The sequence below is a fragment of the Schistocerca nitens genome, chromosome 1 (genome assembly GCF_023898315.1).
Source record: "Schistocerca nitens isolate TAMUIC-IGC-003100 chromosome 1, iqSchNite1.1, whole genome shotgun sequence".
NCBI lineage: Eukaryota > Metazoa > Arthropoda > Insecta > Orthoptera > Acrididae > Schistocerca > Schistocerca nitens.
The window spans coordinates 985,143,457-985,164,761 of record NC_064614.1 but is presented as its reverse complement, the minus strand read 5'-3'; the positions used below and the strand labels follow the sequence as shown (position 1 = coordinate 985,164,761).

The 21,305-nt window shown below is 43.5% G+C and overlaps 1 protein-coding gene across 1 annotated transcript in view; it reads right to left on the bottom strand.

Annotated features, from left to right (window-relative positions):
* LOC126217302 (atherin-like) overlaps positions 1-21,305 on the bottom strand; it is a 135,672-nt gene that overhangs the window by 63,002 nt on the left and 51,365 nt on the right. The window contains exon 3 of the mRNA XM_049942110.1: positions 5,903-6,079. Within this exon, the coding sequence (XP_049798067.1) occupies positions 5,903-6,079 (177 nt within the window). The remainder of the gene's footprint in view (positions 1-5,902; positions 6,080-21,305) is intronic.

Here is a 21,305-nt window from a genome sequence, read left to right as displayed (position 1 = left end):
TGAAAGAGGGTGTTCCAGTTAACGTTGTCAAAAGCTTTTTCTAAGTCTACAAATGCTAGAAACGTAGGTTTGCCTTTTCTTAATCTTTCTTCTAAGATAAGTCGTAAGGTTAGTATTGCCTCACGTGTTCCAACATTTCTACGGAATCCAAACTGATCTTCCCCGAGGTCCGCTTCTACCAGTTTTTCCATTCGTCTGTAAAGAATTCGCGTTAGTATTTTGCAGCTGTGACTTATTAAACTGATAGTTCGGTAATTTTCACATCTGTCAACACCTGCTTTCTTTGGGATTGGAATTATTATATTCTTCTTGAAGTCTGTGGGTATTTCGCCTGTCTCATACATCTTGCTCACCAGATGGTAGAGTTTTGTCATGACTGGCTCTCCCAAGGCCATCAGTAGTTCTAATGGAATGTTGTCTACTCCCGGGGCCTTGTTTCGACTCAGGTCTTTCAGTGCTCTGTCAAACTCTTCACGCAGTATCTTATCTCCCATTTCATCTTCATCTACATCCTCTTCCATTTCCATAATATTGTCCTCAAGTGCATCGCCCTTGTATAAACCCTCTATATACTCCTTCCACCTTTCTGCCTTCTCTTCTTTGCTTAGAACTGGGTTGTCATCTGAGCTCTTGATATTCATACAAGTGGTTCTCTTCTCTCCAATGGTCCAATGGTCTCTTTAATTTTCCTGTAGGCAGTATCTATCTTACCCCTAGTGAGACAAGCCTCTACATTCTTACATCTGTCCTCTAGCCATCCCTGCTTAGCCATTTTGCACTTCCTGTCGATCTCATTTTTGAGACGTTTGTATTCCTTTTTGCCTGCTTCATTTACTGCATTTTTATATTTTCTCCTTTCATCAATTAAATTCAATATTTCTTGTGTTACCCAAGGATTTCTATTAGCCCTCGTCTTTTTACCTACTTGATCTTCTGTTGCCCTCACTACTTCATCCCTCAGAGCTACCCATTCTTCTTCTACTGTATTTCTTTCCCCCATTCCTGTCAATTGTTCCCTTATGCTCTCCCTGAAACTCTCTACAACCTCTGGTTCTTTCAGTTTATCCAGGTCCCATCTCCTTAAATTCCCACCTTTTTGCAGTTTCTTCAGTTTCAATCTGCAGTTCACAACCAATAGATTGTGGTCAGAATCCACATCTGCCCCTGGAAATGTCTTACAATTTAAAACCTGGTTCCTAAATCTCTGTCTTACCATTATATAATCTATCTGAAACCTCTTAGTATCTCCAGGGTTCTTCCATGTATACAACCCTCTTTCATGATTCTTGAACCAAGTGTTAGCTATGATTATGCACTGTGCAAATTTCTACCAGGCCTCTTCCTCTTTCATTTCTTAGCCCCAACCCATATTCACCTATTATGTTTCCTTTTCTCCATTTTCCTACTCTCGAATTCCAGTCACCCATGACTATTAAATTTTCGTCTCCCTTCACTACCTGAATAATTTCTTTTATCTCATCATACATTTCATCAATTTCTTCGTCATCTGAAGAGCTAGTTGGCATATAAACTTGTACTACTGTAGTAGGCGTGGGCTTCGTGTCTATCTTGGTCACAATAATGCGTTCACTATGCTGTTTGCAGTAGCTTACCCGTACTCCTATTTTTTTATTCATTATTAAACCTACTCCTGCATTAGCCCTATTTGATTTTGTATTTATAACCCTGTATTCACCGGACCAAAAGTCTTGTTCCTCCTGTCACCGAACTTCACGAATTCCCACTATATCTAACTTTAACCTATCGATTTAACTATTTAAATTTTCTAACCTACCTGCCCGATTAAGGGATCTGACATTCCACGCTCCGATCCGTAGAATGCCAGTTTTCTTTCTCCTGATAACGACGTCCTCTTGAGTAGTCCCCGCCCGGAGATCCGAATGGGGGACTATTTTACCTACGGAATATTTTACCCAAGAGGACGCCATCATCATTTAATCATACAGTAAAGCTGCATGTCCTCGGGAAAAATTACGGCTGTAGTTTCCCCTTGCTTTCAGCCGTTCGCAGTACCAGCACAGCAAGGCATTTTTGGTTAATGTTACAAGGCCAGATCAGTCAATCATCCAGACTGTTGCCCCTGCAACTACTGAAAAGGCTGCTGCCCCTCTTCAGGAACCACATGTTTGTCTGGCCTCTCAACAGATACCCCTCCGTTGTGGTTGCACCTACGGTACGGCCATCTGTATCGCTGAGGCACGCAAGCCTCCCCACCAACGGCAAGGTCCATGGTTCATGGGGGAAGACCATTGATTAACAAGCATTTATGACGACGCTAGGCAGGGGTGGAAAACAAAGATGTATTTTGTGGTAAAATTAATATCTGTGTTAACAGTTTGCTACTAGTCCATAATGATTTCTTCCTTTTTGCATTTTAGCAGTTACTAATTAATTTTCTTGTCATTGTTTACGTTAGTATTGTGAAATGTTTTATAATCTTGTTGCATAATATGACTGTCGTTTAAAATAGCTTTTGCCTTTTGTGAACTCATCCATTACAGAATCACCGATGCACCTACAAAGTTTTGACACTATTTTATTGCCGTTTTGTGACGACACTGGCATCTTGCATTTTTGTGATGTACTTGGCTTTTATTCTGCACCTCTTCCATAATGAAACTTTCGTGCATGATTTATCTTAGACTGAAAATGTGTTGTTCATTTTGTTTACTGATTTACCATAACAATTTTTTGCTGCATATGCGTAGTATTAGATATTTTGTTGCATCGGACTTCTTACGAAATATTTGTCGTGTTCATATGTGTAAGATAATGAATTTGGATGCATTGCATTTCTGATAAACTATGTTTGTGAATACATATGTATCACGGCGCCTATAGTTTTATGAGAGCTCAATTACTGTTAGAGATTATAAATGACCTAAACGCAACGTCATAACAGAACCATGAAAAATGGGTATAGGAAGAGAGTAAATTGGAATGTAACAGAAGCAGGTACAAATCAGAAATAAATATGATTGTAATGTGGAAATATAAGTGAGTATATGCAGGTTGAATAGTAATTTTAGTATGAGAGTATGCTGGTGTGATAATGAAATACAGGAAAACTGCCATGATGCTTTTGGCAGGTAAACTGCGATAAAACATATTATGAGAACAATATGAGCTTTCAGAGAAAGTATAGCATGGATACAACACAGAAGGCAGAAAGCTCATTAGTACAGTAGAGTAGTACAATACGCTAGAATAAAATATCACACAGACTAGAATTTGATTATGAAGTGCACTCTTAATTCCCTTTCCTTTTCCTTTACATCAGTCATAATACCTTTGTTTGTTTGTTCTTTATTTCTAGTCTACATACTTTCTTTCTCTTACGTTGTGTGTACGTTTTTCATGCATGTATTTTTACTATCAGTATTCCAATGTTTCACGTGTTAGGTGTTAGTTCTGAGTAACTGAACATTTTCTGTAATATAAGATCTATTATTGTGTGCACACTAAATTTGGAGTAGTAATTTGCAGTAGCAGAAATGAGATTAAAGATAAATTAGCCGTCAAATTTGGTAATCACTTTGTAGATGAAGCGAGGGAATTCCGCTACCTTGGTAGCAAAAACAAGTTACGGACGAAGCATAGGCAAAGAGGGCATTCCTGGTCAAAAGAAGCCTGCTCGTATCAAGCATCGGACTGAATTTGAGGAAGTACAGACACTGCATGAAAGTGAATCACGGACTGAGAGAAAACAGTAAAAGTAAAGAATCGAGGCGTTTGAGATGTGCTGTATAAGCATGTTGCAGATTAGCTGGACAAGTGATTCTCCGCAGAATGAGAGAATACGGAAAATATTTACTACAAGAATGGATAGGATGATAGATGTGTTAAGAAAGTGGAGGGTAACTTCCCTGGCACTAGGGGCAGCTGAAGAGGATAAAAACTGTTGGGGAAGGCAGAGATTGTAACATACACTGCTGGCCATTAAAATTGCTACACCAAGAAGAAATGCAGATGATAAACGGGTGTTCATCGGACAAATATATTGTACTAGAGCTGACATGTGATTACATTTTCACGCAATTTGGGTGCATAGATCCTGAGAATTCAGTACCCAGAACAACCACCTCTGGCCGTAATAACAGCCTTGATACGCCTGGGCATTGAGTCAAACAGAGCTTGGATGGCGTGTACAGGTACAGCTGTCCATGCAGCTTCAACACGATACCACACTTCATCTAGAGTAGTGACTGGCGTATTGTGACGAGCCAGTTGCTCGGCCACCATTGACCAGACGTTTTCAATTGGTGAGAGATCTGGAGAATATGCTGGTCAGGGCAGCATTCGAACATTTTCTGTATAGAGAAAGGCCCGTACAGGACCTGCAACATGCAGTCGTGCATTATCCTGCTGAAATGTACGGTTTCGCAGGGATCGAATGAAGGGTAGAGCCACGGGTCGTAACACATCTGAAATGTAACATCCACTGTTAAAATTGCCGTCAATAGGAACAAGAGGTGACCAAGACGTGTAACCAATGGCACCCCATACCATCAAACCGGGTGATACGCCAGTATGGCGATGACGAATACACGCTTCCAATGTGCGTTCACCGCGATGTCACCAAGTACGGATGCGACCATCATAATGCTGTAAACAGAACCTGGATTCATCCGAAAAAATGACGTTTTGCCATTCGTGCACCCAGGTTCGTCCTTGAGTACACCATCGGATGCGCTCCTGTCTGTGATGCAGCGTCAAGGGTAACCGCAGTCATGGTCTCCGAGCTGAGAGTCCATGCTGCTGCAGACGTCGTGGAACTGTTCGTGCAGATGGCTGTTGTTTTGCAAACGTCCCCATCTGTTGACTCAGGCATCGAGACGTGGCTGCTCGATCCGTTACAGCAATGCCGATAAGATGCCTGTCCTCTCGACTGCTAGTGATACGAGGCCGTTGGGATCCAGCACGGCGTTTCGTATTACCCTCCTGAACCCACCAATTCCATACTCTGCTAACAGTCATTGGATTTCGCCCAACGCGAGCAGCAATGTCGCGATACGATAAACTGCAAAATGCGATAGGCTACAATCCTACCTTTAACAAAGTCGGAAACGTCATGGTACGCGTATCTCCTCCTTACACGAGACATCACAACAACGTTTCACCAGGCAACGCCGGTCAACTGCTGTTTGTGTATGAGAAATCGGTTGGAAACTTTCCTCATGTCAGCACGTTGTAGGTGTCGCCACCGGCGCCAACCTTTTGTGGATGCTCTGAAAAGCTAATCATTTGCATATCACAGAAACCTTCATCCCGTCGGTTAAATTTCGCGTCTATAGCACGTCATCTTCGTGGTGTAGCAATTTTAAAAAAATGGCTCTGATCACTATGCGACTTAACTTCTGAGGTCATAAGTCGCCTAGAACGTAGAACTAATTAAACCTAACTAACCTAAGGACATCACACACATCCATGCCCGAGGCAGGATTCGAACCTGCGACCGTAGCGGTCGCTCGGTTCCAGACTGTAGCGCCCAGAACGGCCGTAGCAATTTTAATGGCCAGTAGTGTATCTAACGAATAACTGAGAACGTAGAGTGAAAGCGGCACTCTGAGGTGAATAAGTTGGAACGAAGAGGCATCCGTGGCGCTCAGCAATATACGAGTAACAAATGTAAAGAAAAATAAATCGGAAATTCATCGGCAGTCGCTCTTCCCGTGCAATTTTCGCGACTGGTACAGGAAGGGGTAATTGACATGATACACGAAGAACTCTCCACTAATCCCTACATTGTGGCTAGGAGAGTTCAGATGTGGATGTAGCCAAACGGCACCTACGTAGCATTTGCTGAAGGAACAAGACCCAGATGCAAAGGAGAGAGCACGAAACGTTGAGGTCGCGGAACGCAGGACTGGGAGCGACAGACAGCTGTTGTGGCCCCTGCCCTCCGCCCTCCGCCCTCCGCCCTCCGCCCCGGGGCAGCCAGCAGGCAGCCGCAGGAAGCCCGCGGGACTTGCGGTGGCGGCGCAGCAGGTAGCGGGGGCGGCCAGACCGCAGGCCGCCTCGCGGCTCAGCTCCCTCTCCCTCAGGAAAACAAAGAAGCCTGCAAACGATCCGCAGCTACTTGACAACTACCTGCCGCCGCAGCGCTGCACACAGCTATGCAAGGGTGCACTGGCTTCCTGACACTGAGGTAACAAGAGTCATGGAATAGCGATATGCACATATACAGGCGGCGGTAGCATCGCTTACACCGGGTGTAAAAGGGCTTTGGCGGAGCTGTCATTTGTACTCATGTGTAGGGTGACCAGACGTCCGGATTAATCCGGACATGTCCTCCTCAAAAAAATGGTTCAAATGGCTCTGAGCACTATGGGACTCAACATCTTAGGTCATAAGTCCCCTAGAACTTAGAACTACTTAAACCTAACTAACCTAAGGACATCACACACACCCATGCCCGAGGCAGGATTCGAACCTGCGACCGTAGCAGTCCCGCGGTTCCGGACTGCAGCGCCAGAACCGCTACACCTCCTTTTTAGCTCTTTGTCCGGGGTCCGGGCGGATTTTTACAGTGTCCGACTTTTTCGCAAAGTTGATCGTAATACAGTTAAATTCACAATTCGTCCCGTTCTATTGCTCTTAACTATTGGTACAGCCTTCGTGATAAACAGGCACGAAGGCAGTGTTAGTAGGTGGCACCAGGATCGTTATGTTATCGTTGATCGACCTATAAGCGAATGCAAATATCGATTATTTAAAATTTTCGTTTCGTATCTTCGCTTTGTATTGGCTTGGCTTCCTCTAGTGCACGTGTGATTTGTGAGTGTAATTTTTAAGTGAGTGATTTACGTAAAATATTTGGCTATGCCTAAACGAAAGTGTACATTTTCTGATGTCGTTTCCTGCAAATATCCGGCCTTCAAGAAAGGGAGAAATGAATTTGAAGCGGAATGTAAGATATGTGGAAAATGGTTCAAATAGCTCTGAGCACTATGGGACTTAACTTCTGAGATCATCAGTCCCCTAGAACTTAGAACTACTTAAACCTAACTAACCGAAGGACATCACACACATCCATGCCCGAGGCAGGATTCGAACCTGCGACCGTAGTCGTCGCGCGGTAAGATATGTTGAGCTGGAACGTACGTCTGAGTGGCCAATAAAGGTAAGAAATGACTCGACAGATTATCTGTCATGGTTTTATTTCATTGTTTCATAGTCATTCAATTTATTTGTATTCGGAAGGTTGAAGTGCAGTTTACATGTCGTCAGCTGCTGCTTGAATTGTAGATGTTGGTAGCGGTGCGTCGAATGAAGGGAGGTTAATGGTCTTAGGTTTTTCGCTTTGTAAACAATATCGCGTTTTTGACATAACAAAACAATTGACGCCACACTGTCACCACAATCAATGTTTTTAATTTAAAATTGAAAAAAAATATATTGCTCTGGGAATCACCTCCTGACCACCAGTAACAATTAACTACCAGTTTTACCGGTAATTCCCGGCAGTCACGTGACTTGTCCAAAGCTGACGGGTGGTATCCTCATCTGCAGTTGTCCCATTTGATGTGTCCTCTTTTTTTCCTTCCTCTGTCCTCCTTTTTGAAGCTGTTTGTCCTCCTTTTGAAACAACTGCACTTGGTGACCCTACTCATGTGTCTCACGTGAAAAGTTTTTCGACGTGATTTTAACCGCACGACGGGCAGACTTCGAACACGAAATGGTAATTGGACCTAGACACATGCGACATTACATTTCGCAAATCGTAAAGGAATTTAATATTTCGAGATTCACAGTGTATAGAGTGTGCCAAGTATAACGAATTTCATGCATTACCTCTCACCACGGACTACGCAGTGGCCGGCGGCTTTCACTTAACGACCAGGGGCAGCTGCGTTTTCGTAGCGTTTTCAGTGCTAAACAGACAAGCAACATTGCTCGAAATAACCGCAGAGATCAATGTGGGACGTACGACGAACGTATCCATTGTGGCAGTCCGGCGAAATTTGGCGTTAATGGTGTATGGTAGTAGACGACCGACGCGAGTGCACCTGCTAATAGCACGACATGGCCTGCACCATCTCTCCTGGGCGAGCGACCGTTTCTGTTGGACATTAGACAAAATGTTCAAATGTGTGTGAACTTCTAAGGGACCAAACTGCTGAGGTCGTCACTCCCTATACTTACACACTTCTTAAACTAACTTAAACTAAATAATGCTAAGAACAACACATACACCCATGCCCGAAGGAGGACTCGAACCTCCGGCAGGAGGGGCCGCGCAATCCGTGATATGGCGCCTCAAACCACCCGGCTACTCCACGCGGCCCGGCCTCAGACTACAGGAAAACTATGGCCTGGTCAGATGACACCCATTTCAGTTGGCAAGTGCTGACGGTAGGGCCCGAGTGTTGTACAGATCCCACGAATCCATGCACCCAGGTTGTCAACCAGGCACTTGTGCAAGCTACTGCTGGTTCCATAATGCTGTGAGCCGTGTTTACTGGGGCCTCTAAAGTCCAGCTGAACCAGTCATTGACTATAAATAGTTATGTTCGATTACTTGCAGACCATTTGCAGCCATTCATGGACTCCATGTACCCAAACAACTATGGAATTTTTATGGATCGCCATGCGCCATGTCACCGGGCCTCAGTAGTTCGCTATTGATCGAGAGAACATTCTGAACGAATTGAACGAACGATCTGGCCATCCAGATCACCCGACACGAATCCCATTGATGATTTAAGCGACATAAACAAGAGGTCACTTGGTGCATAAAATCTTGCACCATTACGGACGGCTATACAGGCAGTGTGCTTCTATATTTCTGCAGGGGACTTTCAACGAATTGTTGCCACATCGAGTTGCCGCACTATGCCGGGAGAAATAAGGTCCTACGGCATATTTGCAGGTATCCAGTGGCTTTTGCCACATCAGTGTGTTTAAAGTATAGCGTGGCACATGATATTATCTTACATACCATTTAGAAACCAGTAGTACTAAAATTCATAGAACACCGAGTGCAATCTCTAATACATATGATACAATGATTTATAATATCAGATTTAATTTCTCAATTCAATCAACATTATTTGTGGTTAGTATCAGCAATTTCATTGTGTTCCCTACACACGAATTTAAAATGTACTCTTGCATGATGTACTGGTTGGTATTAAATGTCTCGCCGCAACTGCAGCATGTCAGGCAAATGTTTCCACTTGAAAAGGAAGTCCCAGAATACTGTGTGGTGTTTGTGGATTCTATTTCCTGTCTTTCTCCTACGTCGGAGCATACCGAAGCGTGACGGTTTAATGCGGGTAGATATTGCATGAAATCCTTAAGTGACATGGCGGTCATGTAGAAACGCATCTGCCGAGGTTTGGGTGGACGCGTATCATTAGATGATAGAGGAATCCTCCAGTTGATCCTGAGGCAGCGTTAGGTGTCCGTGATAACTGTATTCATATAAAATCTCTGCGATCGACTCTGTATCACATGGCCGCGACTTTCCTCTTTGGTCGTTTTTCGGCTGTTTAAACACATGAGGCTGTTGGAAGACGGCTGGTTTTGGCCGGTTGGTTGGCGCTCCTGGGTGCAGTCTGGTTGTCGGCGGTCGCTCTTTGCGCTTGCTGTGTCTCTTTCTGTTAAGTGGGCAGTGGGGCTGCGGACGGAGACGTGCGTGCGGTCGGCGAGTGTGTACTGTCTGGTGAGAGGGCGATGGTCTCGTCTGTGATGCTAAACGATGTGAACATGTGAAAGTAGCTGTGTAATGTATCAGTCTACAACTGGATACGCTACAGATTCAAGCGGTGGGAGTTATTCAGGTTCATAAAGGCCTGCTGTATATATGTTTATTGAATTTCGTGCTGTTTGCATTTAACAGCTTTCCCAGTGTTTGGATGTCCATGTTATCTGTTTACGTATTGACCACTGGTGCACAACTTATTGAATAGTGGTTATCAGTGTGAATGAGGGTGCCTGTTTTGGACGCACTTGACATGCGGGAAAAGAGTGTACATCTAAGTGAGTATACACACAGGTTCGATTTTCTGGCTTTCTACTGCTATTTAGGCAGTGTGCTCAGAGGTAAACGAGCAGGGGCTTAATGATGAAAAATTTACTGTGTGCTTCCGTCCTATCGTATTGTAATTATTGAGCGTGCGTTAATGGAATATATACAATATAATTAATCGCCTCTGGGGTTATGCTACGAGTTAAGTAAAGAGTGTGTGATTTAGTACTATCACCAGCTTCATATATATTTGAGTATACTATCACTTCCTGCTCTAGCAGTAATAAGCCTGCCTGAGCATATTATTAATGACAAAGTAGTGCAGATATTTAAAGTGGTTAATTCTGAATGTAAGTGGCTTGTGGGTGCTTTGTGGCCGTATTCCTCTTTGAAATTCTTCTAATATTTTAGGGATTGTGTTACTCTGAATACTGAGCAGTTGCTGTGTGGTTTTATGTTATTGTTTCAGTGGTATAATCAGCGGTGCGCGTCGTCCGTTGTAGCTGGCCGCTTAACTGGGGGACGACGCCTTGGCGGTGGCCAGTTTGAATTGTAACCGATAGCGGGGACGCTGTTTATCAGTAGATTCCCGTTCTTCGGCAAATCTGAGTATTTTATAAGATCCTGGTGACACTGAGGCTTCCGTCTTTCCTTCTTCACCGTTCCTTTCAGCTTTCATTCAGGCTCGATCTGTCTTGTAATTTCCGCGCACTTCTGATGCGCCATTACTTGTCACTGAAATTTTGAAATACCTGAAAGATGCCTTTCATTGTACTGTGTTTTTAATATCTTATTCAGAAATTGTGAGTTGTTTCTGCTGTTCTTTCTTAAAAGGTATCCTTTTTCTATCGGAGTTTTTCTGACTAAACCATTTATTGTTTGTATGATTCTTAAGATTTCTGTAAAGAGTGTTTCAAATTTATTTGTTGTTTAGTCAGAATCGTTTAGTAATGTTTCAGATTTTAGGGCAATTGCGTATATTATTCTGGGGTAGCTTCAGTTTGCTAATTTCATGCAACTGTTAAGTAATATCTGTTTGAAATTGGTAAGTATCCTCGACCGTGTGTACCACGTCACAGTCTGATCTTATAAAATCACTGATATCTGTAAGTAGATGGCCTGTTTATCTCGTCCGGTTTATGTCTACCACTTTGCTCTGGTTTTAAATAACGGTGAATATTTGGTCCAGTGGATAGACAGAGAGATCGCGGGCCAGAAAAGCCAAACGTACCTAATTAAAGACTAGAGTTTGGTAGTAGGTCACGTGATTCATTGTGCCGTTGAGAGTTTAGGCCGCTCCTGGTGCATGGGCGAAAACCGGCCACTCTTCCTCGATGTCCGTTCCAGGACTGAAAGACATTGTTATACTTATTGTTAAATTTTATTATATAACTTAGTACCTTAATAATACATCATTAGGGTTTAACAAAATTGTCTATACTTTTATGGGAGAATTTTCAATGTACTGGTTTAGTATATGATATGCTTTAGAAGCACAGGAGGGCGGGTTTTATCATGACAATAAGTAACTAAATAAGTTTCAACATCGCTTTGAAATCTGAGTGTTGGTGTGTTAGATCAGAGATGTGTCGTTAACAGGTTTCTAGTGTCTTTTGCCTTAAATTTGTTCAAACAATGTAATTAGATTTTTCTTTTTTGGCGCGATTTTAATTTGTTGAGGTATCAGATGGGTTTTTGTGATCGTAACCACTTGGTGCTAGGCGGATCTTTGTGATGCTCCGCAGTTTCAGATACGTTTGTACAGTGTTACTTTCTGTTAAATTGCCGGCCGCTGTGGCCGAGCAGTTCTAGGCGTTTCAGTCCGGAGCCGCGCTGCTACTACGGTCGCAGGTTCGAATCCTGCCTCGGGCATGGATGTGTGTGATGTCCTTTAGGTGTAAGTAGTTCTAGGTCTAGGGGACTGATGACCTTAGAGCCATTTGAACCATTTTGTTAAATTGAAGTAAAACTCAGTGTAATTTCACGATAGTCGACTCAATCGTCTTGAGAGATCCAGATAATTTTTATATAATAGAGATGCTTCTAATTTATTGTTCAGTCCAAGTTACACATTTTTTTAAAATTAGATTACATATTTCGATCGCTTTGATCACCCTCATATCTAAATCAAAGTAAAACTAAATATATACCATATAGTGTTTTAGAATAAATAGAAAAAACAAGAGCTGTACATAAATGTACAGTGATATGCAAAAATATTATGATCACTGACCACGGCTAATCTGGTTGCCGCCTTGTAGCGTTGCGGGCACGTGAGGCGGTAACGAAAGTATGTAAACGGAGCAGACACGGAAGGGGGATCACCCTGGCGAAGATATGGGATGCAAACGAGGAAATTCGTTGAGGTAAGCGATTCTGACAAAAGGGCATATTATTATTGCGCAGATACTGTGAACAGGTATTCCGAAAACGGCGAAGTTGGTCGAGTGTTCACGTGTTACTGCCGTGAACATCAACTGAAAGTGGTGTAAGGACAGTGAAACTACCAGTAGAGAATAAATGGTTGGACGTCCACGACTCTTGGCCGAACATGGGGCTCGGAGTCTTGTCTGCACAGCAAATTAGAATAGATGGTGATATGTGGCATCTCGGCCGAAAGAGCACAATGCTGATGCTCACATAAGTGTTGAGGAGCACACCGCTCATCGTACATTGTTGAATATGGAGCACCGCGACAGACACCACTCCTACGTGTTCACATGTAGACCCAACGACATCGTCAATTACAATTTCAGTGGGTGAGGGACCTTAGGGATTCGACTGTCGATTAATGGAAACGTGTCATCTGTACGGGTGAATCACATTTTTGTTACATTAGGTCGATGGTCGTCTCCACAAACGGTGGCCATCGAGGTGAATGGCGGCTCGAAACGTGCAGCGCGCCACGGACGCAGGCTGGTGGGAGCAGTATAATGGTGAGGGAGACATTCTCCTGCGATTTCATGGGACCTGTGCTAGTAATCGAAGACACGTTGACAGCTGCGAACCACATGCATCCCTTCATGCTTGAAGTCTTTCCCAACGGTGATGCCATCTTTCAGCGATATAATTGTCCGTGTGCCGGATCCAGAACTGTGCGACAGTGGTTTGAGGACCATTGTAGTGATCTCACATTGATGTCTCGGCGACCAAATTCGCGCGATGTAAATCCTATGGATCCCATCTAGGTCGCTGTCAAACACCATCACCGCGTACGCAAATCGACGGCCTTTATTTACGCTAGTTACATGACCTGTGCGACGACATCTAACGCCACATACCTCCACAAACCTACTAAGAAACTGTCGGATCACTGAACTCAGAAATCAGTGGTACATTTCGTTCCAGAGACGGACAAATAAGCTGTTAAGCAGGTGGTCATAATGTTTTGGCTCATCAATGTATAATTTACCTAAGTACTTGCGTCAGCAACCCGTCTGTCTATTCAGTCACATATCTGAGTGCTGCGTTGTGCAACTGAGGTCAGTGTTTTAAATAGAAATATGTCGAAGGTAGGGGGAGGGGGAAGGGGAAATGGATTGAGGTTGATTGGGGAGGGGGAACGGAAGCAGGGAGGGGGTGGTGGGGATGTGATGACATTCAAAACGCAGCATATTTATACGTATTGGATTCTGAATAGATGACTTGCTGATGCTACTGCTTGGATAAATTCTACAAGTACGTACATTTTTGTCTTTTCCATTTATTGCAAAGTTTAAAACGGTATATGTTTAGTTTTACTTTGTTTTATTGTTTTATTCTGAAGAACATCCAGAGTGATCGAAACATGTACTCTAAGTAAAAAATGTGTAGCTGAGACTGAGCAATAAATGAGAATAGTTTTAATCAACCTAAATTGTTTCCCGCTGCTATTCGTGGTTTGTTATGAATTTTTACCAAGTCTTGCATTGTTAAATGATACACATGGTACGTCGTAGGCCACTGAATGTAGTGTGGCTTGTGGACAAGGCTCAGTTCATTTCTCAATTTATTTCAGCGATGGTACTAGGTAGTCCACTAGCATTCACGTTTGAAACTAATTTGATTATCGTGGCATGTTTTATGTGGCCAGCCATGTGAGGATGTATTAGCAGGCTGGTAGCTGAATTCCGCCTGTAATGTATAATTATGTCACCTGCAGACCTCCATAGTCTATTCAGCAAGATCAGCACAGTCATTTATTTATAATACTTTAAGTAATGGAGTCATGCAACGGTCCTTCTGTAGTCCATGATTCCTCACCCCTACACGTCGCGATAGGCATGAAGTTTACCTATGCAGCGAAGATAGAATAGAAATGGTAATCCAGTAATCAGAATTTTTGGAGGCGTCATCCATTTCAATAAATGTTCAAGTGCTTTGACCTCGACTCTTTCATAGGAAAATTAAATACAGCGATCCTTCTCTCTTTGCTTGATACTACAGAATAAACGGAAAATGCATAATTAAGATGGAAATATTGCTCGTCATCATGTACTGTAATAAAGTGAAGGCGGGCAGGTTTAGGTACGACCGGAGTCTCATAAAGTTATGCACATACAAAAAAACTCGTCTTTATCACAAAATATTTATTCTCTATCTTCCTTACATGTTTTGGTATTTCGCCTTTGTCAGAGTAATAGATCACTGTTGACACAAAATATCGTGGAAAACTTACTAAGTATAAGTAGCGATAGACAGAGGTAAAGAAGTAACAGAATAAAAACAATAGAGATACAGCTATGGAATCTAGGAATCAGCTGGTCCACTTACACAAAACGCACAGTACATGTTCATTACCAACCCAAACAGAATTACAGGTAGCTACTGGGTTCCATACGAATGATCTTCTCGTCTCAGGAATTGTAGATGTCCAGCATAACATGTGTCTGGGACATTGTCACACGCTGTACCATACGTTCGCTTGGCCGCCGAATGCAGGGAGGGAGATGATGATGATGATGATGATGATGGTGATGATAATGGCGTTTTGTTTGTGGTGCGCTTAACTGCGCCGTTATCAGCGGCCGTACAAATTCCCAAACTTTGCTCAGTCCAATCTCGCCACTTTCATGAATGATGATAAAATGATGAGGACAACACAGATACACAGTCATCTCGAGGCAGTTGACCCCACCGGGAATCGAACCCGGGACCCCGTGCTCGGTAAGTGGGAACGCGACCGCGAGACCACGAGCTGCGGACGCAGAATGGGAGAGCCTGGCAGTATCAGCCTATTTGTAGGAACATTGATGGCTTCCGACGCATTGCACTCATCATCTGCAAGGTCGTGTTTTCTTCCTATCATTGTGCGGTGGGTGTGCCACGATTACTTATATTCGGAGACAGGGCGGAAAGGGGGTAGGAGTATCGAGAAATTGACAGCTGTGGCAAGAGTTGGGTGCCACGGGCAGCAACGTCTTGTTGATGACAGGGGCACTCATCAACTACTGCAGATTCAGTGGTGGGTAGAGCGATCATGACAACGTATTACTCGGTAATTCAGTACTGGAAGACAATAAATGGTGTGTGACTACGCCATTCAGAACTTCTCGCTATGAGACACAGAAGCCACTGCCTCACAGGTGCCCCTTTGTCTCTGGAGTGTCATGTCAAAATAAGTTTCGCTATTTGTAGCTCTGAATACATATTGACAATAGATATTGATCACTTCTTATAAGTGAAGTCCCTTCACGCCAATACTTGCATGGTGACATAAGAAGGCGTACTGTCACCTTTGCGAAAAGGTTAGTGTATTATCGCGAGATTAGAGTATGCGCGACTGATGTTACCCGTACGGCCCGTTGCGATCGCGGATTAATATGGGCCCATGTAGCGTGCAGTATACAGAGACGTTTGGATGTAGGGCAGAGGGATGAAAGGCTAAAAGACGCCTGGGCAGTCTAGGCTGATGGTAAGACTGTCGACGGGTTATTAGTACTGTGGCCGTATTATGCTGCAAGGATGCAAGGTTTGTTAGTACTTGCCGTTGTTGCTGGGCAATGGCTAGCCACAGCAATCTCATAATCTCATTCCTGTAACATCAGAGTGGTCAGTTCGGTTTTAAAATCAGGCGTTCATGATCAATGATAAAATCCGCTACAGCTGTAAAAATGATTTACTTTATAAAAGAAAAATACAACCCGGTTTCAGGACATGTGAACTACTTTCAGGTGCCGATGAAAATGTGAGTCCACAAAGGGTGCAAAATGACATGCACCATTTGTGAACCCACATTTTACTATGCATCTGAAGATGGGACACACATATTAAAACCAGCCTGTGTTTCCCATTTCAGAAATACACAATTTTTACAGCTATAGCGGATTTTCTCAATGATGATAAGAAACGGTTGTGGATATCCCGTCAAGAGCAACACATCGTTCATGAATATTTATTGTGTGGATTTGTTTGTGATCTACATGTTTTATCTTTCCTTATGACAGGCTAACTCCGAGCTGTACAATTTTAGCTGCCGGAGGCTGTCGGTACTACTGAGGGACAGGCGCTCGCCAACGCCAGTTAGTCTTCATTTTTGTATTGCATTAAATTTGCCACAGACGATCAGTGTTCCCTTGGAAAGAATGTTTTTGGTCCATTATGTTTCCACCTGTGCGTGTGATACTAACGCAATAAATACTGAAGCGGACTGTTACAGATAAACGCAATGCAGTGTTGAGTAACGGCAGTGTCTACATGGACCTCAATATTTACGATATTCACGCAACATTCCGCTCAGCGAAGAATATTTCTGATCCTGTAAGATCTATGTTTCGACTGTATGCAGGATTTACGCTGTAGTGCCAAAGAAACTGGTATAGGCATGCGTATTCAAATACAGATATATGTAAACAGGCAGAATACGGCAAATCCTATATAAAACAACAAGTGTCTGGCGCAGTTGTTAGATCGGTTACTGCCGCTACAATAGCAGGTTATCAAGATGAAAGAGAGTTTGAACGTTGTGTTACGATCGGCGCACGGGCGATGGGACACAGCATCTCCGAGGTAGCGAAGAAGTGGGAATTTTCCCGTACGACCATTTCACGAGTGTGCGGTGAATATCAGGAATACAGTAAAACATCAAATCTCCAACTTCGCTGCGGCTGGAAAAGGAATCCTGCAAGATGGGGAACCAAAGAAGACTGAAGAGAACCGTTCAACGTGACAGAAGTGCAACCCTTCCGCAAATTGCTGCAGGTTTCAATGTTGGGCCATCGACAAGTGTCAACGAAACATCATCGATATGGGCTTTCGGAGCTGAAGGCCCACTCGTATACCCTTGATGACTACAGAACACAAAGCTTTACGCCTCGCCTGGGCACGTCATCGCCCAAACTGGACATTGTTTTTGCCTGGAAATATGGTGCCAGCCGGCCGTTGTGGCGGTGTGGTTCTAGGCGCTTCAGTCTGGAACCGCGTGACCGCTACGGTCGCAGGTTCGAATCCTGCCTCGGGCATGGATGTGTGTGATGTCCTTAGGTTAGTTAGGTTTAGGAAGTTCTAAGTTCTAGGGGACTGATGACCACAGATATTAAGTCCCATAGTGCTCAGAGCCATTTGAACCATTTGAAATATGGTGCCAGGTCGGACGAGTCTCGTGTCAAACTGTATGGAGCGGATGGACGTAAACGGGTATGGAGAAAACCTCATGAATCCACGGACCCTGCATGTCAGGAGGGGACTGTTCAAGCTGGTGGAAGCTCTGTAATGGTGTGGGACGTGTGCAGTTGGAGTGATACGAGACCCCTAATACGTCTAGATACGACTCTTAAGAGGTGACGCGTACTTGCGCATATTGTCTCTTCACCTGCATCATTTCATGTCCATGTTAGAATAATTGCGGTACAAAGAGAATTTGCATTTTGATATTGCAGTGCCTTTGTTGCTAAGAAGTAAGAGGCAGTGTTTCTTCGGATATAGTTCTCAGGAACACACGCAATGCATTATCGTATTTATCCGCCGATACCAGGCGGCGATTTGCTGTCAACATGTCTGTTATACAGGTGATGGCTGTCACTATTCGCGAACGGGTATACGTAATTTGAACTTCGGAAGTGTCACCGTACAAAATGTACGCTAAAAATTATCTGAGAAACCTGGCACTGCCTGGGTATTTATTTATAGCTGTGCCCGAGACTGTACACGTGGAATTTATTTTGTACTTATAAAGCTTCTTTGTATACTCTTTTTGCATACAACGTTTCAAGTAGTGTGACTTGGCACATAAACAAAGCGCTTGTTTGCTACCCCGACACGGAAGGAATCCATGTACTGCTAGCCGTGAAAATAGCAACTGGCACTAAGACCACACCCGAAGGACGCTGCCACTGCGCTTATGCTTTAATTGTGGTCATGGCGTTACATAGGCTCACCGGGAATTGTACATATTTGCAGCAAAATGATAAATTGTTAAGAATAAGTGCGATTCGGAATATAAAAACTGGGTCACGTGAGCCAATTCTATGTTGTTACTTTCGAAAGAAGTAACTTTAAGACTCCTTGGATAAAGGAGTCTTAGGAACGAGATAATTCATGAAGCTCTTGATCAGATTTATGTCACGCCTCGTTTCTGGAAGGAGTTTCCAAGGATCGAGTTAAAGCCCGCTAAAGAAACGCAGCAAGGATGTTCATTGGATTTTTGAGCTCTTTCTGGAAGAAGTTACCAAAGAGCGAGTTAAAGCCCGCTATCGAACCGCAACAAGGATCTTCATTGGATTTTTGAGCCAACATAGTAATCAGTCTCCTTTTAGCATTCACAAAGACGACCATTGCTAGTCATTTTTGTTTATAAACAAAACGAAAACAAAACGCAATGGGTAGGAACGCAAACCACAAGGCGAGGGACTGATTACCTCACCAGTTAAGTCCCATAGTGGTCAGAGCCACTTGAACCAGCCACAAAGTGAACTTAATAACTTAGTTAACGCTAGGAAAAAAATTTAAATAAAACCTAGCGAAACAAACAAACCAATGTCGCTAGATTTTTAACGCACAATGTGAAATCAGTAAATCCATATATCTTAGTTTGTATTCTTAAAGATAAGACTGTGACTCTAAATTACGATACTGACCTAAACTTCCGAAAATATCTCTCTGAGTAAGGAAAAGAAGCTAAGAGGCCCAGTTATTGGTCCTTTGGTGTACTACAAAACTAACAGCGCCGTCTATTGGTTCTTTGATGTACTACGCCGTGATGATTAAACATCCGAATTACTAAGCTTAGCGTATAAAACTTTACATTACGATAACGTCTTTTTCGTATTCCATTTTCATGCAGTAAAATCTGTATGTTGTCCGAGGATAAGCTCAAGTTACCTACGAAAACCCCATGAAAATTCGTCAAGTAGTTTCTTAGATTAGTGGTTTCTAGCAGACAAACAGACAGACAGGACAGTTTTGGATAAAAGTTCAAAACAGGATTTTTTAAATTGTCGTATTTTGATGAAGCCAAGCTCAAGTTGCCTGTAAAACCTTCAAGAAAATTCTTCTGGTCGTTTCAGAGATTAGTATATTCAAACAGACCAGCAGAAACACAACGACGGTTTTGTAGTGTTGTTATTAGTACACATCTGTAGGTGATATAGGGATGCACATGGTACGAAATTTTGTGCACAGAACTGTCACTTCTGTCAGCAACAATGCCTCTTATCAGACGGGGCATCACCTTGAGCTGACTTTACGTGAAATTACGTCATTTGATGCTGTAGTTCCACGCCAAAGTCCATCAATCATGGAAATGGAAGTCAGCGTTTGGCGTCATTGATCCGGAGGCCCCTTGAGGGGCAGGCCCGGCCGCCTTGGTTCAGGTCTTATTACATTCGACGCCACATTGGGCGGATGGGGATAAAATTATGATGAAGACAGCACAACACCCAGTCCCTGAGCGGAGAAAATCCCCGACCCAGCCGGGAATCGAACCTGGTCTCGTAGGACGGCAATCCGTCACGCTGACCACTCAGCTATCGGGGCGGACTTCATCAATCATAATGGCTCGCAGGTGATATCATGCCAGTTTCGCGGCGAACTGTGACCAGATGCCGAGAGAACTTACCGTCCAGGGCAACAGTCGAGTACACTCTGTGTGTAAGTGTAGGGGTCGGACAAAAATAAGAACACTCGAAAAGCACAACACATTACCACGCCTAATACGCTGTAGGAAAACTATTGGCATCCAAAACAGCTTCCAGTTGTCTCGTAATGGATGAGTGCACGTCCTGTACGGTCTTCAAGAAAATTTTATATCATTCACAGAGGCTACTTCAGGTGAAGATGTTGGAAGTGAACAGTGATAACGCATCCTCCTCTCCAAACACAAATGTTTAATAATGTTGAGACGTGGTGACTACAGTGGCCAGGGCAGATGCGACAATCCGTCCTCGTTGTCATAAAACCATTTCTGGACGGTGCGAGCTGTGTGAACAGTGACTCTGTCATCTTGCAGCACAGCATCAGCATTCAGGAACAAAGGTTGTATAATGGGATGGATCTGGTCAGCCAAGTGATCACTTAACCCTTGAGCGCGAGCTTGCTGAGTAAACATGGGGACCGTGGAATACCACGATACTGCGGCCAAAATCTTCAACAAACCCCCGCCATGTTTCTTGGGACGTAGAATCGGCCAGAAGTTGGAAACAGTGTAAAACAAGGTTCCTCCGACCAAATGACTTCCTTGCATTGCTCCATATTCCATGTTTTATCGCTTCGAAACCACGTTTTTCTGTTACAATCATTTGCACCACTAATGAATGGTCTCAGAACTCCAGCTCGCTCTGCAGTTCCTTGCTTATAAAGTTCCTCTCGCGCTGTTTTGCTGCTAACAGGCATTCCATTCTGCAGTGACAATTGCAGCTTATTTTTCTTGACCGCCCTCTTTAATCACCGTCTGTTGCAGCCACTCAACATACACTTCCACCCGCTTTTGTGACTTAGCGGATGACATTTTTTCGCTTTCTCTGTGTGCAGTATAAATCTTCGATACGTTGCATCTTGAAATATCAAACATTTCGGTTCCCTTGCTTATGAAGCACCCACCATACCAGCGCCAACAATTCGCCCATGTTTGAATTAACTTAGTTTCGTCACAATGCACTCGCAGCTACCCAGAACACTATTCTGACCAGGACTGACACTTGTAACTTATTGGGGGCTTTACACACGTGCCGTTCGTGGCAGGATACAACAATTCAACATCCACGCTTGGTTAGCACCTGCATTTATGTTCAAGCACACATATTTCGCAGTGTTTCTATATTTTTACCAACCCCTGTAGGTTTCAGATCAGCAGTGGCAACATGCTGTTCAGCGTGAGCTTTACAAAATACAACGTCAC